This window comes from Sinocyclocheilus grahami, unplaced genomic scaffold (genome assembly GCF_001515645.1).
Source record: "Sinocyclocheilus grahami isolate Dianchi unplaced genomic scaffold, SAMN03320097.WGS_v1.1 scaffold632.1, whole genome shotgun sequence".
In the NCBI taxonomy this organism is placed as follows: Eukaryota; Metazoa; Chordata; class Actinopteri; order Cypriniformes; family Cyprinidae; genus Sinocyclocheilus; species Sinocyclocheilus grahami.
In genome coordinates, this window is record NW_015505811.1 from 316810 (window position 1) to 343141 (window position 26332).

Consider the following 26332-nt stretch of genomic DNA (forward strand, 5'->3'; position numbering starts at 1 on the left):
AACAGTCCCCCCCCTCATTTATGTTTTTTCCCTCATTTATGATATTATGTAAATCATTCATGTTTTCACCAGTTTTGTATGTATGTGTATATATTGTATAAATATATAAATAAATAAATAATTAAAAGTAAAAGTTCCAAACCAAAAACATGTAAGAATGAAATTAAATGAAATAGTTGTGATTTAATTTATTTGTTCATTTAAAAAAAATACAAATAAAAATGATTTTGTCAGAATATACAGCTAACCATAATGCACCCTTATACATGTGGACATTGTGGATTTTCTGGAAAAAAATGCTTAAAATATAAACTGCTACAAAGGTGCAGAATACTGTCTGTGCCCTTGAAGTATTTTGGTGTAGTGTGGTGTACCTGCAGATGCTAATTCTTATGCTAACCAGTGCCTGATGCTATTACCTTGGTCAAACATAGCTAACACCAAATAAATTGGTATACAGTTTTCATGATTACAGCCATCAAATGCTAAAATGTCTCAGTTTTTGTGGCCTATGTGACCCATTTATTTCAGTAACTCACAGTTTTGAGGCCAGACACGGGATATTTCAGCCTCTGCGCTCCAGAAAGGAAAGCTGATTTGCATTTTAAACAGAAGTTCAAAGCTTGTCGTTATTATAGCGGCTCATATCATAGCTGTTATTAAAGGTCAAGTTGTGAAGTCTGTTTAGATCATGTTTTCATAAAGCAAACTCTACGCAACTACATGGACATGTTTTGAGTCCCTGCCTCTTCATTTGCCAATATTTTAGCATTGTCTTGTGCTTTTCGGGGGCATTTGTTCCCGTCGGGTGGCTTTGAGAGCTGTTGGGTTCGTGCTGCTAGGAAAAGGTCAGGCTCTTTCACTGTTCCCAGCCCTCCCATAGGGGCTGACAATAAAGCCCTGTCACATGGCACTCGTCGCTACAATGGCGACCACCATTTAGCCCAGAGCACAGCCCAGACTTTTAGTCAAATTTTTGAGGTGGAACAGTTTGAGACTTCACAGCCCCAGACGGTAGGTTCAGACATTGGTCTGCTAATGATTTTATGGCGGTTGAGGACAGCTGGTATCCGCTGCATTCACATCCAGTCAACAAATTGCAAGGTTATGGCAAATAATATCGAGTTTAAATGATATTCACCTCAGCCTAAATGCAACCCCGGCAAAATTTGGAGGCAAAAAAGATCCATTGTCTATTATCAACAGTGTAATGATGCATGATGCTCACAGTTCACACAGAAGTCACTTTCAAACCAAGCAGTTTTCTTGAACCTGTTATGAAATCACTATGGAGAAATTTTTCACCCTTATGTGTAATTCCATATTGTGCTAATTCAAATTACCCTAACCACACCTTAACATGATCAAACTAGTTGTGATGTCACCTGAGCATATTAACATACAGCGACTGGTTTGGGTAAAACTTAGGGAAAAAATTAATGCGCTCATGTCACATATTACTATATTTAAATTAGTTACTAAAAGCCATTTGTGCACTTTCGTAGACCTTAGTAAGGTTAGATGCTGTATTGAATTTAACATCAGTGAAAACAAGTCTTTGAGGATATATTTACAGTCTTTACAACAACAGTCAGTATAAAGTCCTTGTATCATGTATTTTCACAATTCACTTTTTTGTCTACGGAAAATCTTTTTTTTCCCAATTTACTTTTTTTTCTACGGAAAATTTTTTTTTTTTTTTTTTAAAGGCACAATATGTACGTTTTCACCGCTAGAGGTCGCATTTTCAAAATAGTAACAAAGGCGAAGCTTGATGATGCTATGAAGGAAAGTGGAATGATGGGAGATGTCGTTTTTACCATCCAGAGATGTCCCAGTCATGTTCACGGATGTAATTAATTTTTTTTTTTTTATATGACCTGTACCTTCCAAAGTTATTCAAACAGCGAATAAATTATATAAAGAAAGCGAACAAAGAACATTTAACGTTACATTGTCAAAGAACAGTATGCCTGACTTCAGTTTAGCGCGAGTTTAAGCACTCTCAAAAAGTCCCCTTATAATCAGTAAAGCTGTCTATACACTGTTTCATTAATGAATCTCCTACTTGCATACATCTGCACTTTGTTGTTTATGATGAGAGAATACACTCAGCGAGCGCGCACACTAAACAAAACTCCGGTGTTTCAGCGATGACTCATCTAAACGCCTCTGATTGGCCGCTGCGTTCATAAACTCAACAGACTCGTGTGTGATTGGTTATAACGCGCAACACTGTAAAAACGCAGAAAAAGATTCATGGTGCAACATTGAGCAGATCTAAATTTAATGCTGCAGTAAGCACTTTTAATTTAATTTTCATTTTATTCGCAACTGCCGTAATGGATTTAATTTAACTGCAGCAGCATTTTTGTCCACGTGTGCTGCCATAGTTTCTACAAGCGGAAACCGATAGAGCGGATATTACGTAATTGATAGGCGACAATGAACCGGGACGAGTCATTATTTAAAATTGGAATTTCTCTGGATTTACCAATCTTTTTAGCTGAAAGCGTGCGTGTATATTGCTGGTATCTGGTTTTGTTGACCTTGTACTAAAAATGATCGACTATAGGCACTCGCTGTACGTAATTTTCTAGACACGCCCCCAAAGCGGCAACGTCGTCCGTCGAGCATTTTGAGCGGGAGTTTTTCGCGCCAGTGTGGACACATACCGTTGTTTCACAGAGGATGGAAAACGCTCACGAAAAACTACGTTTATGACTGTTTTGTGCAAGAAACAACAAAAATTAGGTAAGAGTTATGATTCGTGATTAACCCGAGTATAAAGAACAAGAGGAACGAATTCATCCCTCCTGCCCCATAGTGGGAGTTGCGTGAATAATGTTTTAATAATTTTTAATAATGCGTATCTCTTCCCTCCGAGGGAAAACCGTTTGCATTCAGCTCACTGGGAACACACACAAAACTGAATTGAATCACATTAGGCTTTGTGGACTAACTTCTCCCGTCTTCATGATTTATTCACGGTCTCATTTAAGCTTGTGCCTGGACAGCAGACAGCGAGGGGGTAATGTCGAAACTTAAACCATTTTCTTCGAGAATAAAAGTCAAATAAAAGACTCATTTAAAGACATTAGAAAGGATTTATTGTGACGTATGAAGTGAAAAATGCACTTCAATGTAATTCAGTTAATATGTCAATAGTCCTCTGGTGCATCATGGGACATGGTGGATATGTTGAATATCAATGTCAATGTCTGAACAGCTCCAATAAACTATATAAAAATAGTAGAAAAGTAGAAAATATTTATGCTTTAAGTTCAACCAACGTATGCTATTAAAAAACGTTTATAAAAATGCAATTATGGAAATATAAAAAGTTCATATGAAAAGTAGAACATATAAACAAGTAAAACAATAATTTCTACGTCCCAACATTTACAGTAACAACTTTAAAAATATGTGTGCATTAAGAAACATTGACCTCAAGTTAATCGCTCTTAGCTCTTATAGAAAACAGTACTGGATGATGTTAAGGGCTTCTTTGTACAAAATCTGAAAATGTGTATGCTGACAGTTTTTGTACATAGCTAAAGGATTTGGCTACAAAATCCAAAGTTATTCAAACAGCGAATAAATTATATAAAGAAAGCGAACAAAGAACATTTAACGTTACATTGTCAAAGAACAGTATGCCTGACTTCAGTTTAGCGCGAGTTTAAGCACTCTCAAAAAGTCCCCTTATAATCAGTAAAGCTGTCTATACACTGTTTCATTAATGAATCTCCTACTTGCATACATCTGCACTTTGTTGTTTATGATGAGAGAATACACTCAGCGAGCGCGCACACTAAACAAAACTCCGGTGTTTCAGCGATGACTCATCTAAACGCCTCTGATTGGCCGCTGCGTTCATAAACTCAACAGACTCGTGTGTGATTGGTTATAACGCGCAACACTGTAAAAACGCAGAAAAAGATTCATGGTGCAACATTGAGCAGATCTAAATTTAATGCTGCAGTAAGCACTTTTAATTTAATTTTCATTTTATTCGCAACTGCCGTAATGGATTTAATTTAACTGCAGCAGCATTTTTGTCCACGTGTGCTGCCATAGTTTCTACAAGCGGAAACCGATAGAGCGGATATTACGTAATTGATAGGCGACAATGAACCGGGACGAGTCATTATTTAAAATTGGAATTTCTCTGGATTTACCAATCTTTTTAGCTGAAAGCGTGCGTGTATATTGCTGGTATCTGGTTTTGTTGACCTTGTACTAAAAATGATCGACTATAGGCACTCGCTGTACGTAATTTTCTAGACACGCCCCCAAAGCGGCAACGTCGTCCGTCGAGCATTTTGAGCGGGAGTTTTTCGCGCCAGTGTGGACACATACCGTTGTTTCACAGAGGATGGAAAACGCTCACGAAAAACTACGTTTGTGACTGTTTTGTGCAAGAAACAACAAAAATTAGGTAAGAGTTATGATTCGTGATTAACCCGAGTATAAAGAACAAGAGGAACGAATTCATCCCTCCTGCCCCATAGTGGGAGTTGCGTGAATAATGTTTTAATAATTTTTAATAATGCGTATCTCTTCCCTCCGAGGGAAAACCGTTTGCATTCAGCTCACTGGGAACACACACAAAACTGAATTTAAAAGGCAGTGACTAACGAGTGGCTAAATGGGACTACAGATGTTATCGGGGACATTAAACGTCATCACACCGAACAGGAAACAGGATAATACATGTGCTCACTCTGTTGTGTTTCTAATCACGCTCTTGCAAGCTATTCTAACTCAACCTTTTAGGGAAAACGTTTTTAAAATAAAGATGTATGATCTACCTTCATTATATAGTTGACTCTTTCCTGAATGAATCCCTGTGTTTTTGAGATGCAACCCTTGTGACAACTTCTTCTGTTTGACAACTAGCCCCGGTCTCCCTGACATAAAAAAAACATACTTACATGCACTCAAATCTTACTGTAACTCTCGTTTGTAAGAGTCCAACAAAAGTGGACATGGACGGACAAATGCACACCATTGTGCACAATCACCCTGTGTTTGAATTTATGGTGTCTACAGGCGTCGCTGAAAGGGAGCGCTGACCCTTTGTTTCCACTCTCAGTTCCTCCCAGGCCTGAAGAATCACCACACCAATCTCTTAACAGCTGACAGCACAAACAGAGGCAGGGTCAGTATCCTGCTGACTCGCCGCGCTTCCTGGCGTCAGATACGGCACTGATGCACTGTCCTTCTTTCGAGATACCGTTGACCACATTTAAAAATGGGTAAATGTTTTTCGTCACGTGGTGTCCTAACGCTTTCATTGCCTTGATATCTGACTGAGAAGAATAAAAGAACAAAATGTTACCACTTACAAGTCATTTTGATTAACTATTTTATAAAATGATGATTGTGACCGGGGGCATTTCAGTAGAAAGTAAGAGCAATTACAATCAGTTCAGCCACACTAACAACATGTGATTATTGGTGACCTCATAATGTTAGAGCGGGTCTGCATTCCCAAGGACTTACTTCGTTGTATCCATCCTCAAATTTGACTTTGTTGCTGGAGTCCACATATACTATTTTTTCAGTGATAGATTTGTCAAGGTTCATCCCAAACCACAAGTGGTTCATAATGGACTGAAATAGGAAAAGAACAAGGGGATGTTCATTAAAGAAGGTTTGTCATTTTCAGCTGGATATCTCTGTACTGCATCTGTGGCATGCTGACGACTACCACAGATGATCGTTTTTAATGCAGACAATTTTATATTTAATTCAACTTTTGATACAAATTCTAATACAATTAAACTAAATTTGGTTCTTTTCAGCAGGAAATCTCTGTGCTGCGTCTGTGGCATGCTGTCGAGTCGACTACCCCAGACAATCATTTTTAATGCATCGTTTAGTGCACATATGAAATGTGTTTATAGACTAAATGGATGACAATTTTAAAGCTCAATATGTTTTTACTGGAACATTCTTGAAAGTGCTTTTGAAATATGTTATTTTAAAGTCAATATTGACAGTATTCAGACTTTTTTCAGGGTGAAACTGAATTTTCAGTGAGAAGAGGAAGAGCAAATGATTATATTTTGAAAAAAGATTACAAAAATATATTTTTAGACGGTAATACCATGGATATGCTATAAAAAAGAGAAAATAGACATTATGTTGGAAAATAAAATTCAATCAAAATAACAGTTCAAATAGATGATTAAAATGTAAATATAATAATTCAACTAAATTAGGGTCTTTTCAACATATTTTTGTATTATTCTGTGGGATGCTGTCGACGACCACAGGCAATCTTTTTAGTTTTAGTTAAGAAATATTTATAGACTATCAGACAATTTTATAGCTCAAGTAACTTTTTTTTACTGGAAGATACTGTATATGTAAGTGCTTTAACAAAAATATGATTTTAAAGTCAATACTGACTGGATTCTGAGTATTTTCTCTGAGAACCGGAATATTCAATGAGAAGAGGTGGGGCAAATTATTATTTTGATAAAAGATTACAAAACCAAACCGTTTTACATTAATAAAAAAGGGAAAATAGACATTAGGTTGGAAAATAAAATACAATTAAAAAATATTTCAAACAGTTGATTAAAATTTTGTGACAAACATTTAAACAGTTCCAATAACCAAATTAGTACTGTAGATGAAAACTGTTAGTACATGCAGTAGATGTAAGATGCATTTATGTGAGCTGTGTAGTTCACAAAAATAGGTAGAACATTGATAACACTGATAACTTGTTTGATTTCAAGTGGAGTTTGTCTCACTAGGGCCATGGCTGTGGTGATGTAACTTCCTCCTGATCCACCAATCACCAGAGTCCTCTCCTGGGACTGCAGGATGGTAGGAGCCATGGAGGAGGGAGGCTGCTCGCCTGGAGAGAGAAAAAAACACAGTATGGTGACAAGAAGTTTCACGACATGCAAAATGTAAGAAGATATATTTGGTGAAGGATCTTCACCTGGTGTAACAGAAACTGCTCGGCCGCAGAAGTCAGCTAGTTCATTGTTGAGGATGATACCTGTTTTAGGAGAGTAAACAGTTGACCCAAACCTGTAGACATAAGATATAAAAATATTAGTTCATTATTTAATTTATAATATTATTGAATTTCTAATGTTTTTTTATTTATTTATGATATTTGTAAAATATATGAAAGAATATATAAAATAATATATATATATATATATAAATGCTGTTCTTTTAAAATTTATATTCATCAGTATCAAAGTTTAAACAAACTTATTAAGCAGCAATAGTAATATGAAAGGATTTCTGAAGGATGAAAACTGGAATAATGATGCAGAAAATGTAGCCTTGACATCACTGAAATAAATTTTAAAATATATATTAACACAGAAAACAGTTCTTTTAAATTGTAATATCATTTCACTATATATACTGTGTATATATATATATATATATATATATATATATATATATATATATTGTTTTTGTGCGTGTGTGTTTTTTGACCAAATGGATAAAATACTTCTATTAAAAGCATTAAAAATCTTACTGAACCTTAGTGTTATTTTGTAGATATATACACACACATACATACAGTATGTACAGTATATTCACATTCTATCCCTTTAAATTTTGAAACACAATTTCTACTAGGATTTCCTGGATTTGTAACTCTGCTGAGCATATGTTGTAAATGTGTCTCACATTTGGTTGATGGTACTGGTGACTGACACAGCACTGCCATCTGTTGCCATCACTGAAACATGCGTGGTGCCAAAGCGGTCGACTGACGGCGTGATGTTGTAGTAAGAGGCGTTGTGTGTGGAGCCGTCAGTGATCAAAGCCTTGATATGCTTAATGAACTCCTCATCTTTGATGTACTCCATCTGCATTCACAGAGCACAAGAAAAACATGAATAAATCTAGTATAATAACTTCCCAGACAAATGTATTCAGTTTAGACTGATCATTATTTGCATTTTTCATTTTTTGACAGGCGTGGACTTATTTATAATGTTGCTAAATGAAATCAAATCTTTTCATACTTGCTTTGAATGCATGCTTCGTTAACACATATTTTGATTTCATTTCAAGCATTAATTGCTTGCATTTGTGTGGCCTTCATAAGAAATAACATCCGGCCTTTCATAGTATTTACTCAACCTTACACTTGATGTCTAGTGATATTATGCTTACTACTGCCAAAAATAGCAAATATAACAAAATTAAGCACATGAGAAACTGTGCTGTTGTGTAATTTTTTAAGGAATGTTCCAGACGGAAAATCATTTTGATTTTAACATGAGCCCAAGCACCACAATATGTTAAATGAAGTTGTATCCATACATCTCTAGAGTCGAAGTAGGGGTCTTTGAGGTTGTGCTTTTGTCCATTGGCAAACTTAACCGCCTCAAGGAACCGATGCAAAGTCAGGGTTTTCTGGTCTCCTTGGTTGGAGGCTGGAGAAAGCCCGAACCCTGAGAAAAACAAAACAAGGTTTAATATTTATAAGTAAAATCTGATTCAGTACAGCTGGCACAGTTGGTTTTTCTTTTGTGATCTACTCCTACCATGCATTAGTTTGAGGATAAAGCTGAGTATTGCGCCCCCTGCTGGTGGAGGAGGGAAGTGCATCTTGTATTCCCCAAGTTGGACTGACCATGCGTCACTGACTCTGACCTGAAAAGTGCTCAGATCTTCTAATGATAACACTCCATCTGGAAAAAACAAAAGTAAACTGTGTAAACAAGCACACCTGCCAAAAAACTTGTTTCGGAAGCACTACATCTGTTCTGATTGCAGCGACTGCCATTTATATACAAACAGTACTTCTCTGTTGTACATCTTGTATCAAGTCCTTGGCGATTTTTCCAGTGTAAAAGGCATCGGCTCCTTCTTTGGCGATAGTTTCCATGGTTTCTGCCAGCTGAGGGAACTTGAGGGTGTCCCTTGGTGTCTTGTCCTTGTAGAACAGTTCACTAAAAAGAAATAAGCTTATAAAACCAGACAGAAAGCGACTCAAGTAACATAGAGCAGCCAGGTGAAACAAAATGTGATGAAACTTGCCAAGAACATGTCTGAGTCATATTTCGCCCCAAAATAATAATAGTGAAAAAATAAATCAATAAATGTAACATTTATTTAAATCAGTAAATAAAATTAAAATATTTAAATACAAAAAAATAATCAAATGTTTTGATTAAAATGCTGTAATTTCACTGAGATATATGTTTATATAATATTTATTATTTATCTAATTTATGTATGTTTATATAATAATGTTTTTGAACTAAGCCTCTTAATGCTCACCAGAGCTGCATTAATTTGAGCAAATTTAACATATTTGAAACATATATAAACATTAGACATATTTAGTGAGTTACAGTATGTAATTCAGCAAATTATGATTTAAAATAGACAAAAATGGTATTTAATAGAAAACTGGAGACAGACTCAATGCTGCTTTGATTCATGCAGCAGAAAGTTTCTTATTACACAACAATGAAAGAGGTCTTATATTTCCTGAGGTTTGCCTGCGGCTAAGTCATAACCTACTTCTTTGACACTGATTGTCAGGAATGCTCGTCAAGGTTCATCACACTTGTGCCCTTAAATAAACTATTACACTGAGATGACAGTCATAACAAACAGTAGTGTACATGATAGTGTGTATGTGTTTGCTTGGAGAAGATACATTACCAGAGTTCAGTGCCATTAATCAGCATCTTAATTAATTTTTCCTGCAAGAAATAAGTGAGGTAGTCTGGCATGGGGAAGCCCTCTCGTGCCAGCTTGATAGAGGGCTCGAATAGTTTGGCCCAGGGCAGCTTTCCATACAACTGATGAGCCCTTTCATAGCCACGGAGTTCTCCTGGGACACCTATCCAGTGACTTCCTGTGAGGCGCGTGGACAAATAAAGCATAAAACAGTTGGCGCACAGCACCATTCAATCATTTGGAAAATTCTGATTTGTATCACAGGAATAAAATACATTTTAAAATATATTCAAATATTAAAAAGTTAAAAAAGTTATTTTAAATTGTAATAATATTTCACTATATTACTGTTTTTTACTGAACCTATTAACAATAGGTATTTTATGAGTTACACTTTTTGAAAAATACATTTAAACTTGATTTTAAAATTTTCTGAAGATCTAAATGAAGCTTGCCAGTGCACAATTCTAGGATGTTGTTCGTGTTTGTCAGGGTGTTGCTAGGCTGTTACGTATATGCCAAAGTTTAATATTAGGGCTAGGCATCTACATCACTAACCTTAAGTATGAACAATAAGGAAAATCTAATTAAAAGTCTTGAGTAATACTGGTCTGAAACGAAAATAAGAAAAGCCCTTTAAAAAAAAAACTGTACATTGCCAAATCAGACTATTTCCTGCTTTAAAAAAAAGCTTTAGTTTTGTTGTCAGTGGATGTTATTGCATTTCAAAGAAAAACACAGTGAGTTTCGTTCTTTTCCAAATTACATAAACTATAGCTTTTGGGGGGAAAAAAACTAATCTATGAAGTAAAAATATTACGGAAAAATAATTAGAGTTGCATTTTTGTGCATGAACAGCATGTGAACATTTAGGCAACTACACAAAATTGGTCAACAGTAGAATTCTCTGGCATTCTGGGTAAAGATGTTTGGCAATAGTGACTCTAATCAGTCAAAATGACATTTTAACTGTCCAGGAAGTGCATTTAAGAATTAGAAACAAGCAAAACAAGTCCACTTGAGTACATACTTCCCCTTAAGATATTTCTACGCACAATGTCCCATTGTACTTTCTATATTTTCAAATGGCATGTTTAATCTAAAAAATGTCATGGTTTACTCATACCACTTATTATTTTCCTTCTTCCGTGAAACAGAAAAGCAGAATGTCCAAGCTTGTGGAAAGTGAATGGTGATTTATTTAGCTAAACTCCAAAAATAAAAAATAAATAAGACACCAGTTTTTAATGGAAGAAAGAAAATAATGTGGAGTTGGAATGACATTAGGTTGAATACATGATGTAAATGTTGGGTGATTTTTACTTCCTGTCTAAATGAGAGGCCAATGAGGGATAGTTTACCCTGCTTTCATGTGGAGCAAGAGCTTTACCTGGAGCAAGTGGAGTGGTTTTCGGACACTTATTCAGCAGATCCACTCGGACATCTTTTGGGACTGTTTCTCTTGAGCTGATGATTTTCACTTTGCCTTGAAAAACAGAGGACTCTAAACTGTTTATGCAGATTTTATTTTTCAAAACAGCGTTATTATCTATCCTCGTTATTTACATCATGTATATTTTTCTTTGTCTCTTTAAAGAACACTGCTTAAACAATAAACTAACAGTTCAATCTAGCTTTCCACAAAATTTCTAGAGAAACTCATATAGCTGTACTGGATTATACTTGTAGAATTATGAGTCATCGTCAAAATAATGTGAATGACATGTACTGAGTTGCTCATGTAATGGGGAAAATAGATATGTCAGTTTGAAATGAGACTTTGCATCACCTCAATCACAAGACCAAGACAAAAAACTATAATATGCTAATTTCCATTTACTTGTATAGTGTTTTTTACGCAACTACAATTCATATACATGGACATACCTGTTTTGTCCATAATGGTAAAGATGGACCCTCCACCCAAGCCCATGCTCTGAGGGTTGACCAAACTAGTGCAGAGCAGAGCTGCGATGGCTGCGTCCACCGCTGAGCCCCCCTCAAGCAACATGTCCCTGTGAACAGAAGACATGTCTCATAAATTTAGCATTGGGTTCCAGGCAGCTACGACTAGTGCATTATTCAGGATACATAAAGTTCAAATGGCTAAATCCCATATAGAAATCAGTCATTTTCACACCAAAACCAAGAGAAAAACAAGAAATTATAATTTGCATTAAAACGAAAGTTTGTTTTTGATTTGTTGTACTGGGATTTTTTTTAAAGACTTATTTTTTGGTGTTTTTGCATTTTATTGATAGGATAGTAGTGAGACAGGAAGCGAAGTGGGAGAGAGAGGGGGGATGGGATCAGGAAAGGTCCATGAGCCAGGACTCGAACACAGGACACCTTACTTACACTAATAATAAGCCAGGGTGGGAAAAGTATGCGTCAGCAAATCATAATGAAGCAAACGAAGCATTTAAGGCATGGGATATAGCTGGTAGGCCCAGACAGGGACCACTTCAGAACCGGAAAAAGTTAACCAATGGAAAGTATAAATATGCAGTTTGTTATATCTGTAAACATGAACAAGTGATGAGAGCAGATTCAATAGTGGAAAATCTGCTTTGTAATCATGTGAATGATGGAAGAATAATGTCTGGATGGACGTAAGATCAATAAATAGGAGCAATGTGACATTAACATGCTCTATAGAGGGTGTGTCTGGAGCTGTGAATATAGCAGAGCTGTGGAGACAACATTATTTTGCTCCATGCAAAGTGGATGCAGTCTGTATGGATACAGGGAGTGATACAACAAATGAGGTATATCAAGCAATAATTCAGCTTAAAGATAGGAAAACTGATAGTTTAGATCAAATTACTGCTGAACATTTAAAATGTGCGAGCCCTAGGCTTGCGGTTCTTCTCGGAATTTGCTTCACTGGTTTTATGATACATGGGCTGCTCCCATAGTCTATGTTGTCAGTAACCTGTTATTAAAGGCACAATATGTAATTTTCGCCACTAGAGGACGCGTATTTAAAATAAACAAATAGACAAAGGCGTAGTTTGATGACACCGTGACTGAGTGTGGAATCATGGGAGTTGTCGTCTTCATCCCCACAGCCGACGCAAACCGATGGGAATCCAGCAGAAATCATGTTCATGGATGAGCTAATGATTTATTAACGTAGTAGAATGAAGCAGGGTGAGGCTGAAAGCTGTCGAAGCGAAACGAGGCCGCTATACGAGCGTGACACACGGCTCGAAAGCAGCAGAGCTTTTATTATGCCACAGTCGACTGCTTACGCTCCTTCCGGTCGTGTGTATGTGGGGGGAAAAAGCAGCGCTGTTTTATCATACTAGATACATTTGAAAGTTCTGTTATAATGCTACTCTGTGCGGTCGTCACCGGTCTATTAAAACGCACAACATATTAAAGCGTCTTTGGTGTTTCCATGTTTTCCACAAAACAAAAAACGAGGGGTTATGAGTTATCACGTCATTGGCAGGCAATACAATGACACTATGGACACACTCCGTCTCACTAGATAAAATTGCTTATTTCTCTGGATTTAAACATTCTTCGAAACATTTGGGATAATGTAAGTACATAAGTCAGCAAAATATATAACACTGTTCTAGTGATTTTTGAATATTTTAATAAAAAAATCTTACATATTGTCCTTTAAGGATAAGGCTAGCAAAGTAGGTATAGTTTAGATAACTATAGACCAATTGCTTTAGCTAGTGCTGTGTCAAAGGTTCTGGAAAGAATCATATTAGATCGATTAGGTGTTTATCTTGATACCACAGACAGCCAGTTTGGCTTTAAGGCTCAACATAGTACTGATTTGTGTATGTTCTGAATTAAGTAGTAGAACTGTATAAAAGACAAAATTCCACTGTTATAATTGGCTTTATTGATGCTTCTAAAGCTTTTGCTAGAGTTAAATCATCAAAAGTTGTTCAGTAAACTAAGACAAAGGGCTAATAGCATGTTAAGAATTTTGACATATTGGTACACTAATCAAAGGATGCAGATAAAGTGGGGTAATTGTGTGTCAGATTCATTTAGAGTAAGAAATGGAGTGTGGCAAGGATGTCTACTTTCACCAGCCCTTTTTAAAGTCTATATGAATGACTTGTAAGACTGTTATTGACTGTAAGACTGGATGTATGCTTGATAATACCATAGTCAATCACTATACAGTATGTATGCTGATGATAGTTGTTTTTCCCCCCGATAGTGCTGGTTTTCAACAGCTGCTAAATATGTTCTGATTATGGGATTAGATATGTGCAATATAATACAAAAAAGAGTGTTGCCATGATCTGCAGAACCAAAAAACATAGAGATTTTAATTTCCCAGATTTCTATTTATCAGCGCAAGTATTAAATGTGTGTACTGAAACAAAATATTTGGGTCATATCATTAACAATGAAATGAGTGATGGTGATATGTATTAGGCATTTCGAATGTTATATGCTCAAGCAAATATATAGGTGCGAAAATTTTATATGTGTTCTGATAAGGTACAGCTGAACCTTTTTAGAGCATATTGTACATCTTTTTATACTGCTCCCTTGTGGGTTAAGTTTAAAAAAAGAGAGCCTATGTAAGCTTCAGGTTGTTTACAATGACTGTATGAAGATCTTGCTTAAAAAACCAGGGTGGAGCAGTGCACATGCTCTATTCTGTAAGGCAAGAGTACAGTCCTTTCTGGCTTTAATGAGAAATGTGATGTATAAATTTACCTTTCGGTTGGATGATTCACAGAATGGTATTATAATATTGTAGTCACAGTCATGAGAAAGCATTGGTATAACTGTCTCTTTTAATGTATATTGTACTGTTTTGTATTGTGTGCTTTTGCTAATGGACTTTGAGTCTGGAAATAAAGTTGAATGAATGAATGAATTCATTCAAGTGTTTTTTTAAAACGCATTAAAAACATGGTGCATTGGGGTATGTGACAGATTCACAAACTGTGGATAAATCACAGTTTCTTTACGTGTTTGCGTCAATATGAAAAATGAGAATCTTGAGGCAAGTCTGAGCCAGAGGAGAAGTGATACTTGACAGCTCAATGAACCTTGAGAAGTTCCAGCCTTCACACACACACACACACACACACACACACACACACAAACTTGCACAATTGCACAAAATTCTGAAAATTCTTGCTTTCTACAAGATCAGTGTTTGCACTTGTATTTTAAGCACTATATAGGGGTTGTGATATTTTGGGATAATAGGGTAATACACCACAATGGATGATCTCAAATGTTACAGGATGTCCTGAACTGATTAAAGGAAATGTGAGATCTTTCAAAGGCAGTGATGCAGTGAGTAAATCAAACATCTGAAACATAAGAAAACTTCTTATATACCACAGTCTTTATATCAGTGTTAAGTGATACAATGGCCATCAATCAAATAATGATATATCACTCATATTCACGGTAATAAATAATCCTTGAAAGCATATTATCAGATTGTGATGGTATGTGCCTTTCTGAAGTCAACAAAGCTGTTAAGAAGAAAACAATTCAGTGTTGTTAAATGTGAAAGTTGAGATTAAAGATTAGATCAGTGTTACAGTGTTAAGTGGTAATGTTCTACAGCAGCTTTTGCAACACAAAAAGTCAAGAAAGGAAATTCCCATAGGAAAGAAATCACAAATTTCCATTTAATACTTCAATCATCTGCCCTAGATAGCAAAGAGAACAAACGGAAAGCATTCCTACAAATGCCAGTTATGGTCTGAACAAGAGGAGCCTTGTTGTTCCAGAAACTTCACCCTCCCTGTTCCTCACTGGTGCAATAAGCTGCACGTTAGCTTGCTTATTGTGCATGATTTATTTAAGTCCACAATAACAAACTATGCTTCTAACCACAGGTCGAGAGCTGCAGTTCCAACTACATAAGATTGCGATGCTGTTTGTGGTTGTTCATTTAAACTTTGGTTTTGGGAAACACCAGATTGTTGTTGGTAATGAAGGAACTTGTGACCATAGTTGGCTAACAATGCTTTTGGGAAATGCACCCCTGATTTATTGACACCATCATTCAACATTCAACAAGCAGCTGAAGACTAACCTCTTCCACAAGTAAAAAAAAAAATATATATTTTTCATCATCTTCTCTGCATTTCACCTCTACTCTAATACTGTATAACTATACATATTGTTGGCTCTCTGACAAATTGCTTATGGTCTTTTATTGTGTCACATTGACTAAATGCAAACGTAAAGATTTTTTTCTAAGTTTCATGCATCTCAGATGTTTCTCCTGACCTCCTGATCTCAACATTGTCTCAAAATGTTCTCAGAGAGCTCAATATGACCTCAAATATTTCTTCAAATTCTTTAGGAGAAACATCTGAAATAAAGTTCAGATTAATTTTTGACTTGAAATTGTTAAATGTAGTAACTGCTAATGAAAGTAGGTAAATAAAAATAGCACAATAAAACATCTAAAAGAAAGCATCTTCAAAAATGGCAAAGCAAGTAAAAAACTTGCCATGGTCTGCATGAGCAAGCAAAAGTATTTACTTTATCCCTGTAGGGGTTGAATACAGATGAACAGCTTTTGTGTCAATGACTGCGCATGTCTTATGTAATCAACATAATAATCACGCCAGAGAGAAAAAAAAGCCCTTTTAGAAACAACCTCTGTTAGATACTGATGTGCCAGACAGTGTTTGTGGGTAACGAGGGTGTCTGTGGAGACGCAATGTTCTTTACTTCTTTCACATTCAGATGTTTTTTGTTTGACAGAATGTGCAAATGAGTTCCAAGCATCTCATTAATCCAAACATTAATCCAAAAGAGGACATTAATCCAAAAGAGGACAAATGCCTCCTCTCTCTGGGATATGCCCTGGAAACCTCAACTACCTTCTCTCTGAATCCTTTTAGAGCAGGTTAAATTGTGACCCCAGATGAAACACCAAAGCCAAGTTCTTGGAAATGCGGTCATAAAAGATTTCACACAGTGAACAAGGAAACGCTCTGTATGTTTGGCACAAACTGCAGGAAACGTGGACGAGGGATAAAAAATGTGCCATTCTAAGAGCATGACTTCTCCACAGGGCTTTGTGAAGCTGGTTGATCCAGTTTTGACTGGCAGGAGGTCTTGGCTGTCACTAATGCCATGGCTCTTGTTAGTTTAATCAGTGCTCAGAACAAAAGATCTTGGATATTGTTTCTTACAGCATCACTCAGAGGGTTTAAATGGTTGCAGAAAATATTTAACACAGAATGCACAGAATGTTAATGATCAAATGTCAACAAGAGTGTATGTACACAATAGTCTGGACAGATTCATTCTACATTCAACTTTTTGGTAATTTTTACTATATGTCATAATTCTAGTTATTCTAAATCTTTAAGACCCATAAGTACAAGTGCATTGTCTAATCTCTTAAACTGATTATCTCTCTACGTTGTTATGTTGTTTATTGTTAATCACTGTTTGAAATACTTGTAACATTACGCCTTATATTAATTAAACACTCTATATTCTTGACATGCAGTTTAACTCTCCTAACTTGTACTGCAGCTGTATTGTACAGAACTGAAAGTCAGTGTTGCTTCAATATATTTTCCATGCTTAAGGTTCAGATCTTAATTAGCAAAACGCGCATGTCTTCTTACCTGCCGATGTTGGAGCACCTGACAGAGTCCGCAGAAACAGCAGCGTGCGTGAACGCGTATTTCTGTTTGGTGGCTAAAATGATGCAAATGCAGATAATTATAACCGAGCACACTAAAGCGAGTATGCAGAAGCAGCAGCGTCTCGACTGTGATTTGGCCATGCTGTGACCAGCGCGCGTTCAGCAGGTAGAATGAGACGCGCGCGCTGCTCACTCACTGACTTTGAGTGCTGAGGGGCGGAGAAGAGTCGCGCGACTGAGTGACTTTAGGACGCGTTTACACAAAAACGAAAAGCTTGTGCAAGTTCATAAACTTACTTGAGAGAGTACAGTAACTGTACTGTGAAGTGTGAGAGAAGAACACGAAATGACATTCGAAGGAATCCATGAAACAAGTAGAGACGCGAGTTACTGTACTGTGACTTTTATGAAGCCCCTTGCCACTTGCTTTTATAAAACGGCGTCTACTGAAGTATGGTTTCAAAAAGTTCTATAAATGTTTATATGTTTCATTATTCAGGGAGCCCGGTCTCATGAAAATGCGTATAAATAGTACGCCAAATAAAAACGAAAACTCGTGGTATTGATACGCAAAAATGGACTTTGGCGTGTATATGATACGCATGTGTTTGGCGTGCATATAATACGCAGTTTTCACGTGCATATGATACGAAATTTGTTGGCGTGCATATGATACGCAGTTTTCGCGTACATATGATACGTATCTACCCCACGACCCTAAACCTACCCATCGCGTAGCATATACACGCCAAAGTCCATTTTTGCGTATCAATACCACGAGTTTTCGTTTTTATTTTGCGTACTATTTATACGCACTTATCTTTGTTTAAGACTTCCTGTACATTTATCAATTTAGAATTTAGAGTCAGAACTATATATTTTATTACATAAATACCACAGTACATAAATGCAATTCAATCTTTAGAAGAAACAGCTGTACGGGACACTGGAGTTAAAATGATCTTGAAATGAAAATGAAATGAAATGTCTTTCCCTTTTTTCCGTTTGTTGTTTTCAACTCTCGAAGTTAGTCAGCGTCAACCAAATTGAGTCATTAATTAACAAAAGTTAAGAGTCTGTTTTTCACCCCTCAAGGACGTTAGTTTGTATTGCACCCAACTGAGTTATAATGTTTAATTGTTCGCCTAATGTTTTAATTGTTCAGGATATATTCAGCCTGAACAATTAAAACATTCATAACTATACATTGTCCATCATAACGGACATATTTATACATAGAATCCGAAAATTGTACATTTGTAAAATGCACACTTGTAAATAACATATCTGTACATTCATTTAAACAATTACATGTTTTTTCTCTATATTTCTACTTCTGTATATAGTGCATTATTTAATTTTCTGTTTTTCTTATAGTGTTATATTCAATCTCTACTCTGTAATCCCTATGTATGTCTGCACTATTGTAAGTTTGCCCTATGTCTGTACTTCTGCACTGGAGGGTCCTGTTGCCAAATCAGTTTCCTTGTGTGTGTAAACATACTTGGTAATAAAGCTCTTTCTGACTTCTGACTTATCAGTTTTGATTCCATTAGACATTGTTATTAAAGAATGAAAAGTATACAAACAGAACTTCATCAACTACATCAACCTTTAAAAATAGTAAGTTAATAGCCTGTACTTATTAGACATGTACATGATAAACTATCTTTAATATCTCAGTTATGGAAGTGTGATTCCTTAGAAAGACTCTAATAATCTTGTATTCATCTACCCTAGAATTTCATCTCAACGATTTCTCATACTGCACTCATATTTGGCAAGAAGAGTCTGTGAACTCACTTCAGTCAACTCATCACAATCTACTAATCTATCTTGAATGATGACAACCATAACATTAAAAAAGTTGTTAGGTGAGTTTGATCACATTAGAAAAAATATATATTGGCAAGAGTCTGTCACATTCCTCAAGTCCACATGAGCCTTTGAAACCTTTCTTTCTTAACCTGGAGAAATTGACAGAAGTTGAGAAGACACACTGAAGGCAATTCAGAGAGATTTTTACTTATTTACTGTAAATTAGTTTGAGTTTTTTCCACAGCTGCGTCTTCTTCAAATTAACTCCACACAGCTGCCTTCCTTGGAAGGTCTTTAAGTCAGAAGCATCACATACAATTGAAGAAATGTGTCTTTACTTCCATTTCTCGAGAAAAGATGAATAGTATGAGCTTTTACATTGTGTGAACCTCTTTCTTCCCATATAGAGGATAGCAAGATATTTCCCAAAGCAAAATATTTCAAACAGTTCCTCCTTCATGTGTATACCTGAAGAAACAAATAAGGTATTCTTTGCACTTGATCAGATAAGTCTATATATAAAAGTTAATATAAAAACTTTTTTTGTGAGTGTGGTTTGTTTGATATTGCTGCCAAGTCTCACTTAGGGATTGATAAAGTATCTTAAAGTATTTAAGTATCATAAAGTATTTTATGATTGAACCCTTCTGATGAATTATGCTTAAAATATAGATAAAATGAAAACAAGATTTAACTGATTTACTTACAATTCACATATTTCAGTATTAGCAATATAACAAAATAAAGGTTATTTGCATAATAGTGTGTTCAATAAAGGACTCTATTCTTATTAACACTCTTAAAGGAATAGTTCACTCAAAAATGTGAGTTTGTTTCTATTTCTAAAGCAAATTTATGGATAAAGGACTCGTATTTTAGCTGGAAACAATTATTAATTAAGTAAAAAATGCCTTAATGTTGGATTTGTTTCTTACAAACATGCAGCTTTTCACTTCACAACGGAGTGGTGTGGATTATTGTGATGTTTTGATCAGCTGTTTTGACTCTCATTCTGACGGCACCCATTCACTGCAGAGGTATCATAAAGTATTTTATGATTGAACCCTTCTGATGAATTATGCTTAAAATATAGATAAAATGAAAACAAGATTTAACTGAATTACTTACTATTCACCTATTTCAGTATTAGCAATATAACAAAATAAAGGTTATTTGCATAATAGTGTGTTCAATAAAGGAATCTATTCTTATTAACACTTAAAGGAATAGTTCACTCAAAAATGTGAGTTTGTTTCTATTTCTAAAGCAAATTTATGGATAAAGGACTCGTATTTTAGCTGGAAACAATTATTAATTAAGTAAAAAATGCCTTAATGTTGGATTTGTTTCTTACAAACATGCAGCTTTTCACTTCACAACGGAGTGGTGTGGATTATTGTGATGTTTTGATCAGCTGTTTTGACTCTCATTCTGACGGCACCCATTCACTGCAGAGGATCCATTGGTGAGCGAGTGATGGAATGTTACATTTCTCCAAATCTGATAAAGAATCAGACTCATCTACATCTTGGATGGCCTTATGGTAAGTTTTCAGCAAATTTTCATTTTTGGGTGAATTATTCCTTTAGAAATAAAGGTTTGGATTAGACACAACAAGGGTGATGTAATGTGGAGAAACTTTTTAACCTGTTTTGAAAGGTATTTTTTGCACAAATCATACTGTGTAATTCTAGTCATCTGTGTGTTGTTATATAAAGGATAACCGAATAAAGGAACTGAAAGCAATTGTTTTGATTCTCGCCACTCTGTGCCTGTCACATCTATGCGTATTCCCATGAAAAGACACAGACATCTGAGAGAAACAGTGAAGTGGAAGGTACTAGAAAGATCTGGGTTTGGACATGTAACAAAAATGCTGGTTTAGATACAGTGGGTACGGAAAGTATTCAGACCCCCTTAAATTTTTCACTCTTTGTTATATTGCAGCCATTTGCTAAAATCATTTAAGTTAATTTTTTTTCCTCATTAATGTACACACAGCACCCCATATTGACAGAAAAACACAGAATTGTTGACATTTATGCAGATTTATTAAAAAAGAAAATCTGAAATATCACATGGTCCTAAGTATTCAGACCCTTTGCTCAGTATTTAGTAGAAACACCCTTTTGATCTAATACAGCCAGGAGTCTTTTTGGGAAAGATGCAACAAGTTATTCACACCTGGATTTGGGGATCCTCTGCCATTCCCCCTTGCAGATCCTCTCCAGTTCTGTCAGGTTGGATGGTAAACGTTGGTGGACAGCCATTTTTAGGTCTCTCCAGAGATGCTCAATTGGGTTTAAGTCAGGGCCCTGGCTGGGCCATTCAAGAACAGTCACAGAGTTGTTGTGAAGCCACTCCTTCATTATTTTAGCTGTGTGCTTAGGGTCATTGTCTTGTTGGAAGGTAAACCTTCGGCCCAGTCTGAGGTCCTGAGCACTCTGAAGAAGGTTTTCGTCCAGGATATCCCTGTACTTGGCCGCATTCATCTTTCCCTCGATTGCAACCAGTCATCCTGTCCCTGCAGCTGAAAAACACCCCAACAGCATGATGCTGCCACCACCATGCTTCACTGTTGGGACAGGTGATGAGCAGTGCCTGGTTTTCTCCACACATACCGCTTAGAATTAAGGCCAAAAAGTTATATCTTGGTCTCATCAGACCAGAGAATCTTATTTCTCACCATCTCACAACTCCATGCGGGCTTTCATGTGTCTTGCACTGAGGAGAGGCTTCCATCGGGCCACTCTGCCATAAAGCCCCGACTGGTGGAGGGCTGCAGTGATGGTTGACTTTCTAAAACTTTCTCCCATCTCCCGACTGCATCTCTGGAGCTCAGCCACAGGGATCTTTGGGTTCTTCTTTACCTCTCTCACCAAGGCTCTTCTCCCCCGATAGCTCAGTTTGGCCAGACGGCCAGCTCTAGGAAGGGTGCTGGTCGTCCCAAACGTCTTCCATTTAAGGAATGGAGGCCACTGTGCTCTTGGGAACCTTAAGTGCAGCAGAAATTTTTTTGTAACCTTGGCCAGATCTGTGCCTTGCCACAATTCTGTCTCTGAGCTCTTCAGGCAGTTCCTTTGACCTCATAATTCTCATTTGCTCTGACATGCACTGTGAGCAGTAAGGTCTTATATAGACAGGTGTGTGGCTTTCCAAATCAAGTCCAATCAGTATAATCAAACACAGCTAGACTCAAATGAAGGTGTAGAACCATCTCAAGGATGATCAGAAGAAATGGACAGCACCGGAGTTAAATATATGAGTGTCACAGCAAAGAGTCTGAATACTTAGGACCATGTGATATTTCAGTTTTTCTTTAATAAATCTGCAAAAATGTCAACAATTCTGTGTTTTTCTGTCAATATGGGGTGCTGTGTGTAAATAAAGGAATCTATTCTTATTAACACTTAAAGGAATAGTTCACTCAAAAATGTGAGTTTGTTTCTATTTCTAAAGCAAATTTATGGATAAAGGACTCGTATTTTAGCTGGAAACAATTATTAATTAAGTAAAAAATGCCTTAATGTTGGATTTGTTTCTTACAAACATGCAGCTTTTCACTTCACAACGGAGTGGTGTGGATTATTGTGATGTTTTGATCAGCTGTTTTGACTCTCATTCTGACGGCACCCATTCACTGCAGAGGATCCATTGGTGAGCGAGTGATGGAATGTTACATTTCTCCAAATCTGATAAAGAATCAGACTCATCTACATCTTGGATGGCCTTATGGTAAGTTTTCAGCAAATTTTCATTTTTGGGTGAACTATTCCTTTAGAAATAAAGGTTTGGATTAGACACAACAAGGGTGATGTAATGTGGAGAAACTTTTTAACCTGTTTTGAAAGGTATTTTTTGCACAAATCATACTGTGTAATTCTAGTCATCTGTGTGTTGTTATATAAAGGATAACCGAATAAAGGAACTGAAAGCAATTGTTTTGATTCTCGCCACTCTGTGCCTGTCACATCTATGCGTATTCCCATGAAAAGACACAGACATCTGAGAGAAACAGTGAAGTGGAAGGTACTAGAAAGATCTGGGTTTGGACATGTAACAAAAATGCTGGTTTAGATACAGTGGGTACGGAAAGTATTCAGACCCCCTTAAATTTTTCACTCTTTGTGAAGTAGCAAACTCCATGCGGGCTTTCATGGGTCTTGCACTCTCCGTACCCACTGTAGATACTCATTATTCGGTTGGCACTGTTAATAACGTATAGTCAGCAGGTCATTATACGCAATATTCAATATTTAAAACAAAACCTTATCTTTTAACGGTATGTATAAGTGTGAGGAAATATTTCTTGGGTAATCCATCATCGTGCTGGAGAAAACTAGTGAAACAAAGAAATGTCCAGTCTTCCTGACCGCTTTACCTAATTAGAAGTTGTGTAAAAAGCACCTGGAAAGCCCCAAAGTGTGTTTTGTAAATTGTGGCAAAGATAACAGTAAAGATCAGAATGATAAATACGAGGGTTGATCTGATGATGAGTGATTTTCTGTATAACCAGTTAAAAGAGGAAGATAAGTGACATGGTGACTGTTGATACAGACGTTTCATGAGAAACTAAAGCATCTGTTGCCAAAGCAGAGTTGGCTAGAGAAACAGTTTCTTCAAGATCAAAATGTTTCACAATTTTCAGCAAATCCATGACTGAGCTGTACCTCATTTGAACACCAAACAGATGCAAAGTTGAGCTCTCCAAATACTCTTGTGTAGCCTAAAAATTGTGCCATCATTTACTCCCCCTCTTGTATTGATTGTGTTTCTTCTGTGGAACATGAATGGGAATGTTGGTCAATGGTGTTGCAAAATATCTTCTCTGCAGATGAAAAAAGTATACAATACAAGTTTCTAAAGTCATGAGGGTGAGTAAATGATGACAGATATTTCATTTTTTAAGTAAACTGTCCCTTTAAGCAATATCGGACAAGCAAGAGTGCTGATTTACTGAAAATCATATGTGATTCAGTCTGCTCAGTACTCATATTGCGCAGCACTCGGAGAATTTCATTTTATCAAGCTTGTGTTAATCAGAGAATGACCAGCTTAGTTTGCACAGTCAAGATCAACAGCAGCACCCGATCCAAACCCTTTTCATTTGTTAGTGATAAACTCTTATCTTCAACAGAGGCCCTGACAAATCAAATGTCAAAGCAGGCACAGGAATTCAACATTTTACACCTCATCTATTCACAGCAAATACAGCTGATTCTGGAATTGTAACTTTGAGCTGACAGCAAACAACCTCCTTAGCACAGATAAAGAAGCTTAAATCCGGGGAGCTTGTGAAGCTAGTTAAGGAAGATAAAGAAACTTCACTTTATGTTGAAACGCTGAGTCTGAGCTGAGTCTCACATATGAACACAATGAGACAGTTCCTCTTGCGGACAGAAGAGGACAGTAGTGGTCTGGTAGTTTCTCACTGATAAAAATGATACATGTAATCAATCAGTTTTGTCATTTATGACATACTATTGTCTCATTTTTTCTTTCTTATTTCTCATAAGAAAGAAACTTGAGATAAAGTTTTTTTTCTTAAAAGCATAGTTCATCCAAAAAGGAAAATTCTGTCATCATTTACTCACCCTCATGTCGTTCCAAACCTGCATGATTTTCTTCTTCCGTGGAACACATAAGGAGATATTTTGAAGAATTTTCAGTATCAGGTCCCATAGGTTTGGAGCGACACGAAGGTAGGCAAATGACATGAGTAAATAATGAGTGTTAGATTTTGGTGGTTATAAAGGGAGCAGCCTTTGTGCTCTTTCTACACTCTAAAAAAATGCTGGGTTAAATACAACCCAGTGCTGCATGGGTAAAATAGGGACAAACCCAGCAATTGCTGGGTTTGTCCCTATTTTACCCAGCACTGGGTTGTATTTAACCCAGCATTTTTTAGAGTGTAGGCTATATTATCCATTCAGAAACTGAATAAATTAAAATTGTTTTCATGCTGCTGCTAAGAGGACCAGCGGCCACACACTGCAAGTTAATCAGCACATAAATGTGAGAGTCACTTTCGAAATTGCAATGATTGATATAGGTAAAAACCATAGCAATAGCTGGGACAAAAATATGAAATGTCAAAATAGATTATTAAGTCTACAGCACCCTCACTAATTTCAGAAGCACCCTTAGTGATTTAATTCTGGAACCGGGCCTATGCTGATTAGAGGTAGAAGTGATAATTCACATGACCGTGAGTTTAATGTGGTCCAATTTTACTCACGATACTGTGACTGCACTGTGTGAATTTCTAGCACAGGAGTGTTTGTTTGGCTAATTTTGGGACGATCTTGTCTCTCTTATCTGATTATCGGATAAATGTCTAACGTTAATTTATACAGTGACTCAATTTCATAGAATTTATTCAGGAAACCTAAACCCAATGGTAAACCACTTACTTCAAATATGATGCACACTGGTTGAAAAACTCCACGCCGTCATGTTCTCTCACATTCAAGACAACAGTCCAACATATAATCACCGAAACTAATCATCTTACATATTTTAGGGAGTATAATTGGACTACTTTTAGATTACTTGACCCCATTTTTTATTATGACCTCGAATTTAGGTTGGAATGCTAATTACTGTTGATCATTTATATCATTTAGGATAATTTATCTAGAGATCTGATTATTCTATTTAACTCTTTAAAGGGGTCATATGCACAATGGCGCCGACGCTGATGGCTGCCTCCGTGGCGTGCTCTGCAGTTGTTTTTATGTTTTTGTTAGTTTGTCCTGTCTTTAGTTATATCCCTGCAATCAGTTTCACCAGAGATGAATTGCTGGACATTCGGAAGTACACACCACCCGATATTTCACCGGTTTTCGACTCTTCGGATGTTTTGCTGGACATTGTTGTCGGGGGAGCTGCTGCGCTGATCAAGCGCTTCAGGACGCGCAGACGGGGGAAGCGAGCCGGCGCGCTCGTGAAGCTCAGGCAGCGCGGATTCAGGACGCCGTTGCTGAGCATCCATCTGGCGAACCTCCGCTCTTTACCCAACAAAACAGACGAACCCCTTCTGCTCTCCCGGACAAATAAGGATTTTTCAAACTCTGCTGCTCTGTGTTTCACGGAAACCTGGCTGAAAGACGCCATTCCGGACAGCGCGTTGAGTCTCCCGGGCTTTCAGCTGTTCAGAGCAGATCGCGAAGCAGAATCAACAGGGAAATCACGTGG

General features: G+C 36.8%; 1 protein-coding gene across 1 annotated transcript; it reads right to left on the reverse strand.

The window, feature by feature from the left end:
* Window positions 1-4630: 4630 nt before the first annotated feature.
* Window positions 4631-17490, reverse strand: LOC107558123 (gamma-glutamyltransferase 5-like). The gene is made up of 12 exons (XM_016241740.1): window positions 17298-17490; window positions 11578-11705; window positions 11081-11176; window positions 9673-9868; window positions 8803-8951; window positions 8544-8690; window positions 8320-8450; window positions 7678-7859; window positions 6965-7056; window positions 6771-6877; window positions 5509-5619; window positions 4631-5315 (listed from the first exon to the last, which is right to left on the reverse strand). Exons 1-12 carry the CDS (start codon window positions 17456-17458, stop codon window positions 5166-5168), a joined length of 1650 nt encoding a protein of 549 aa, XP_016097226.1. The 5' UTR covers window positions 17459-17490; the 3' UTR covers window positions 4631-5165.
* Between the last annotated feature and the right edge of the window lie 8842 nt (window positions 17491-26332).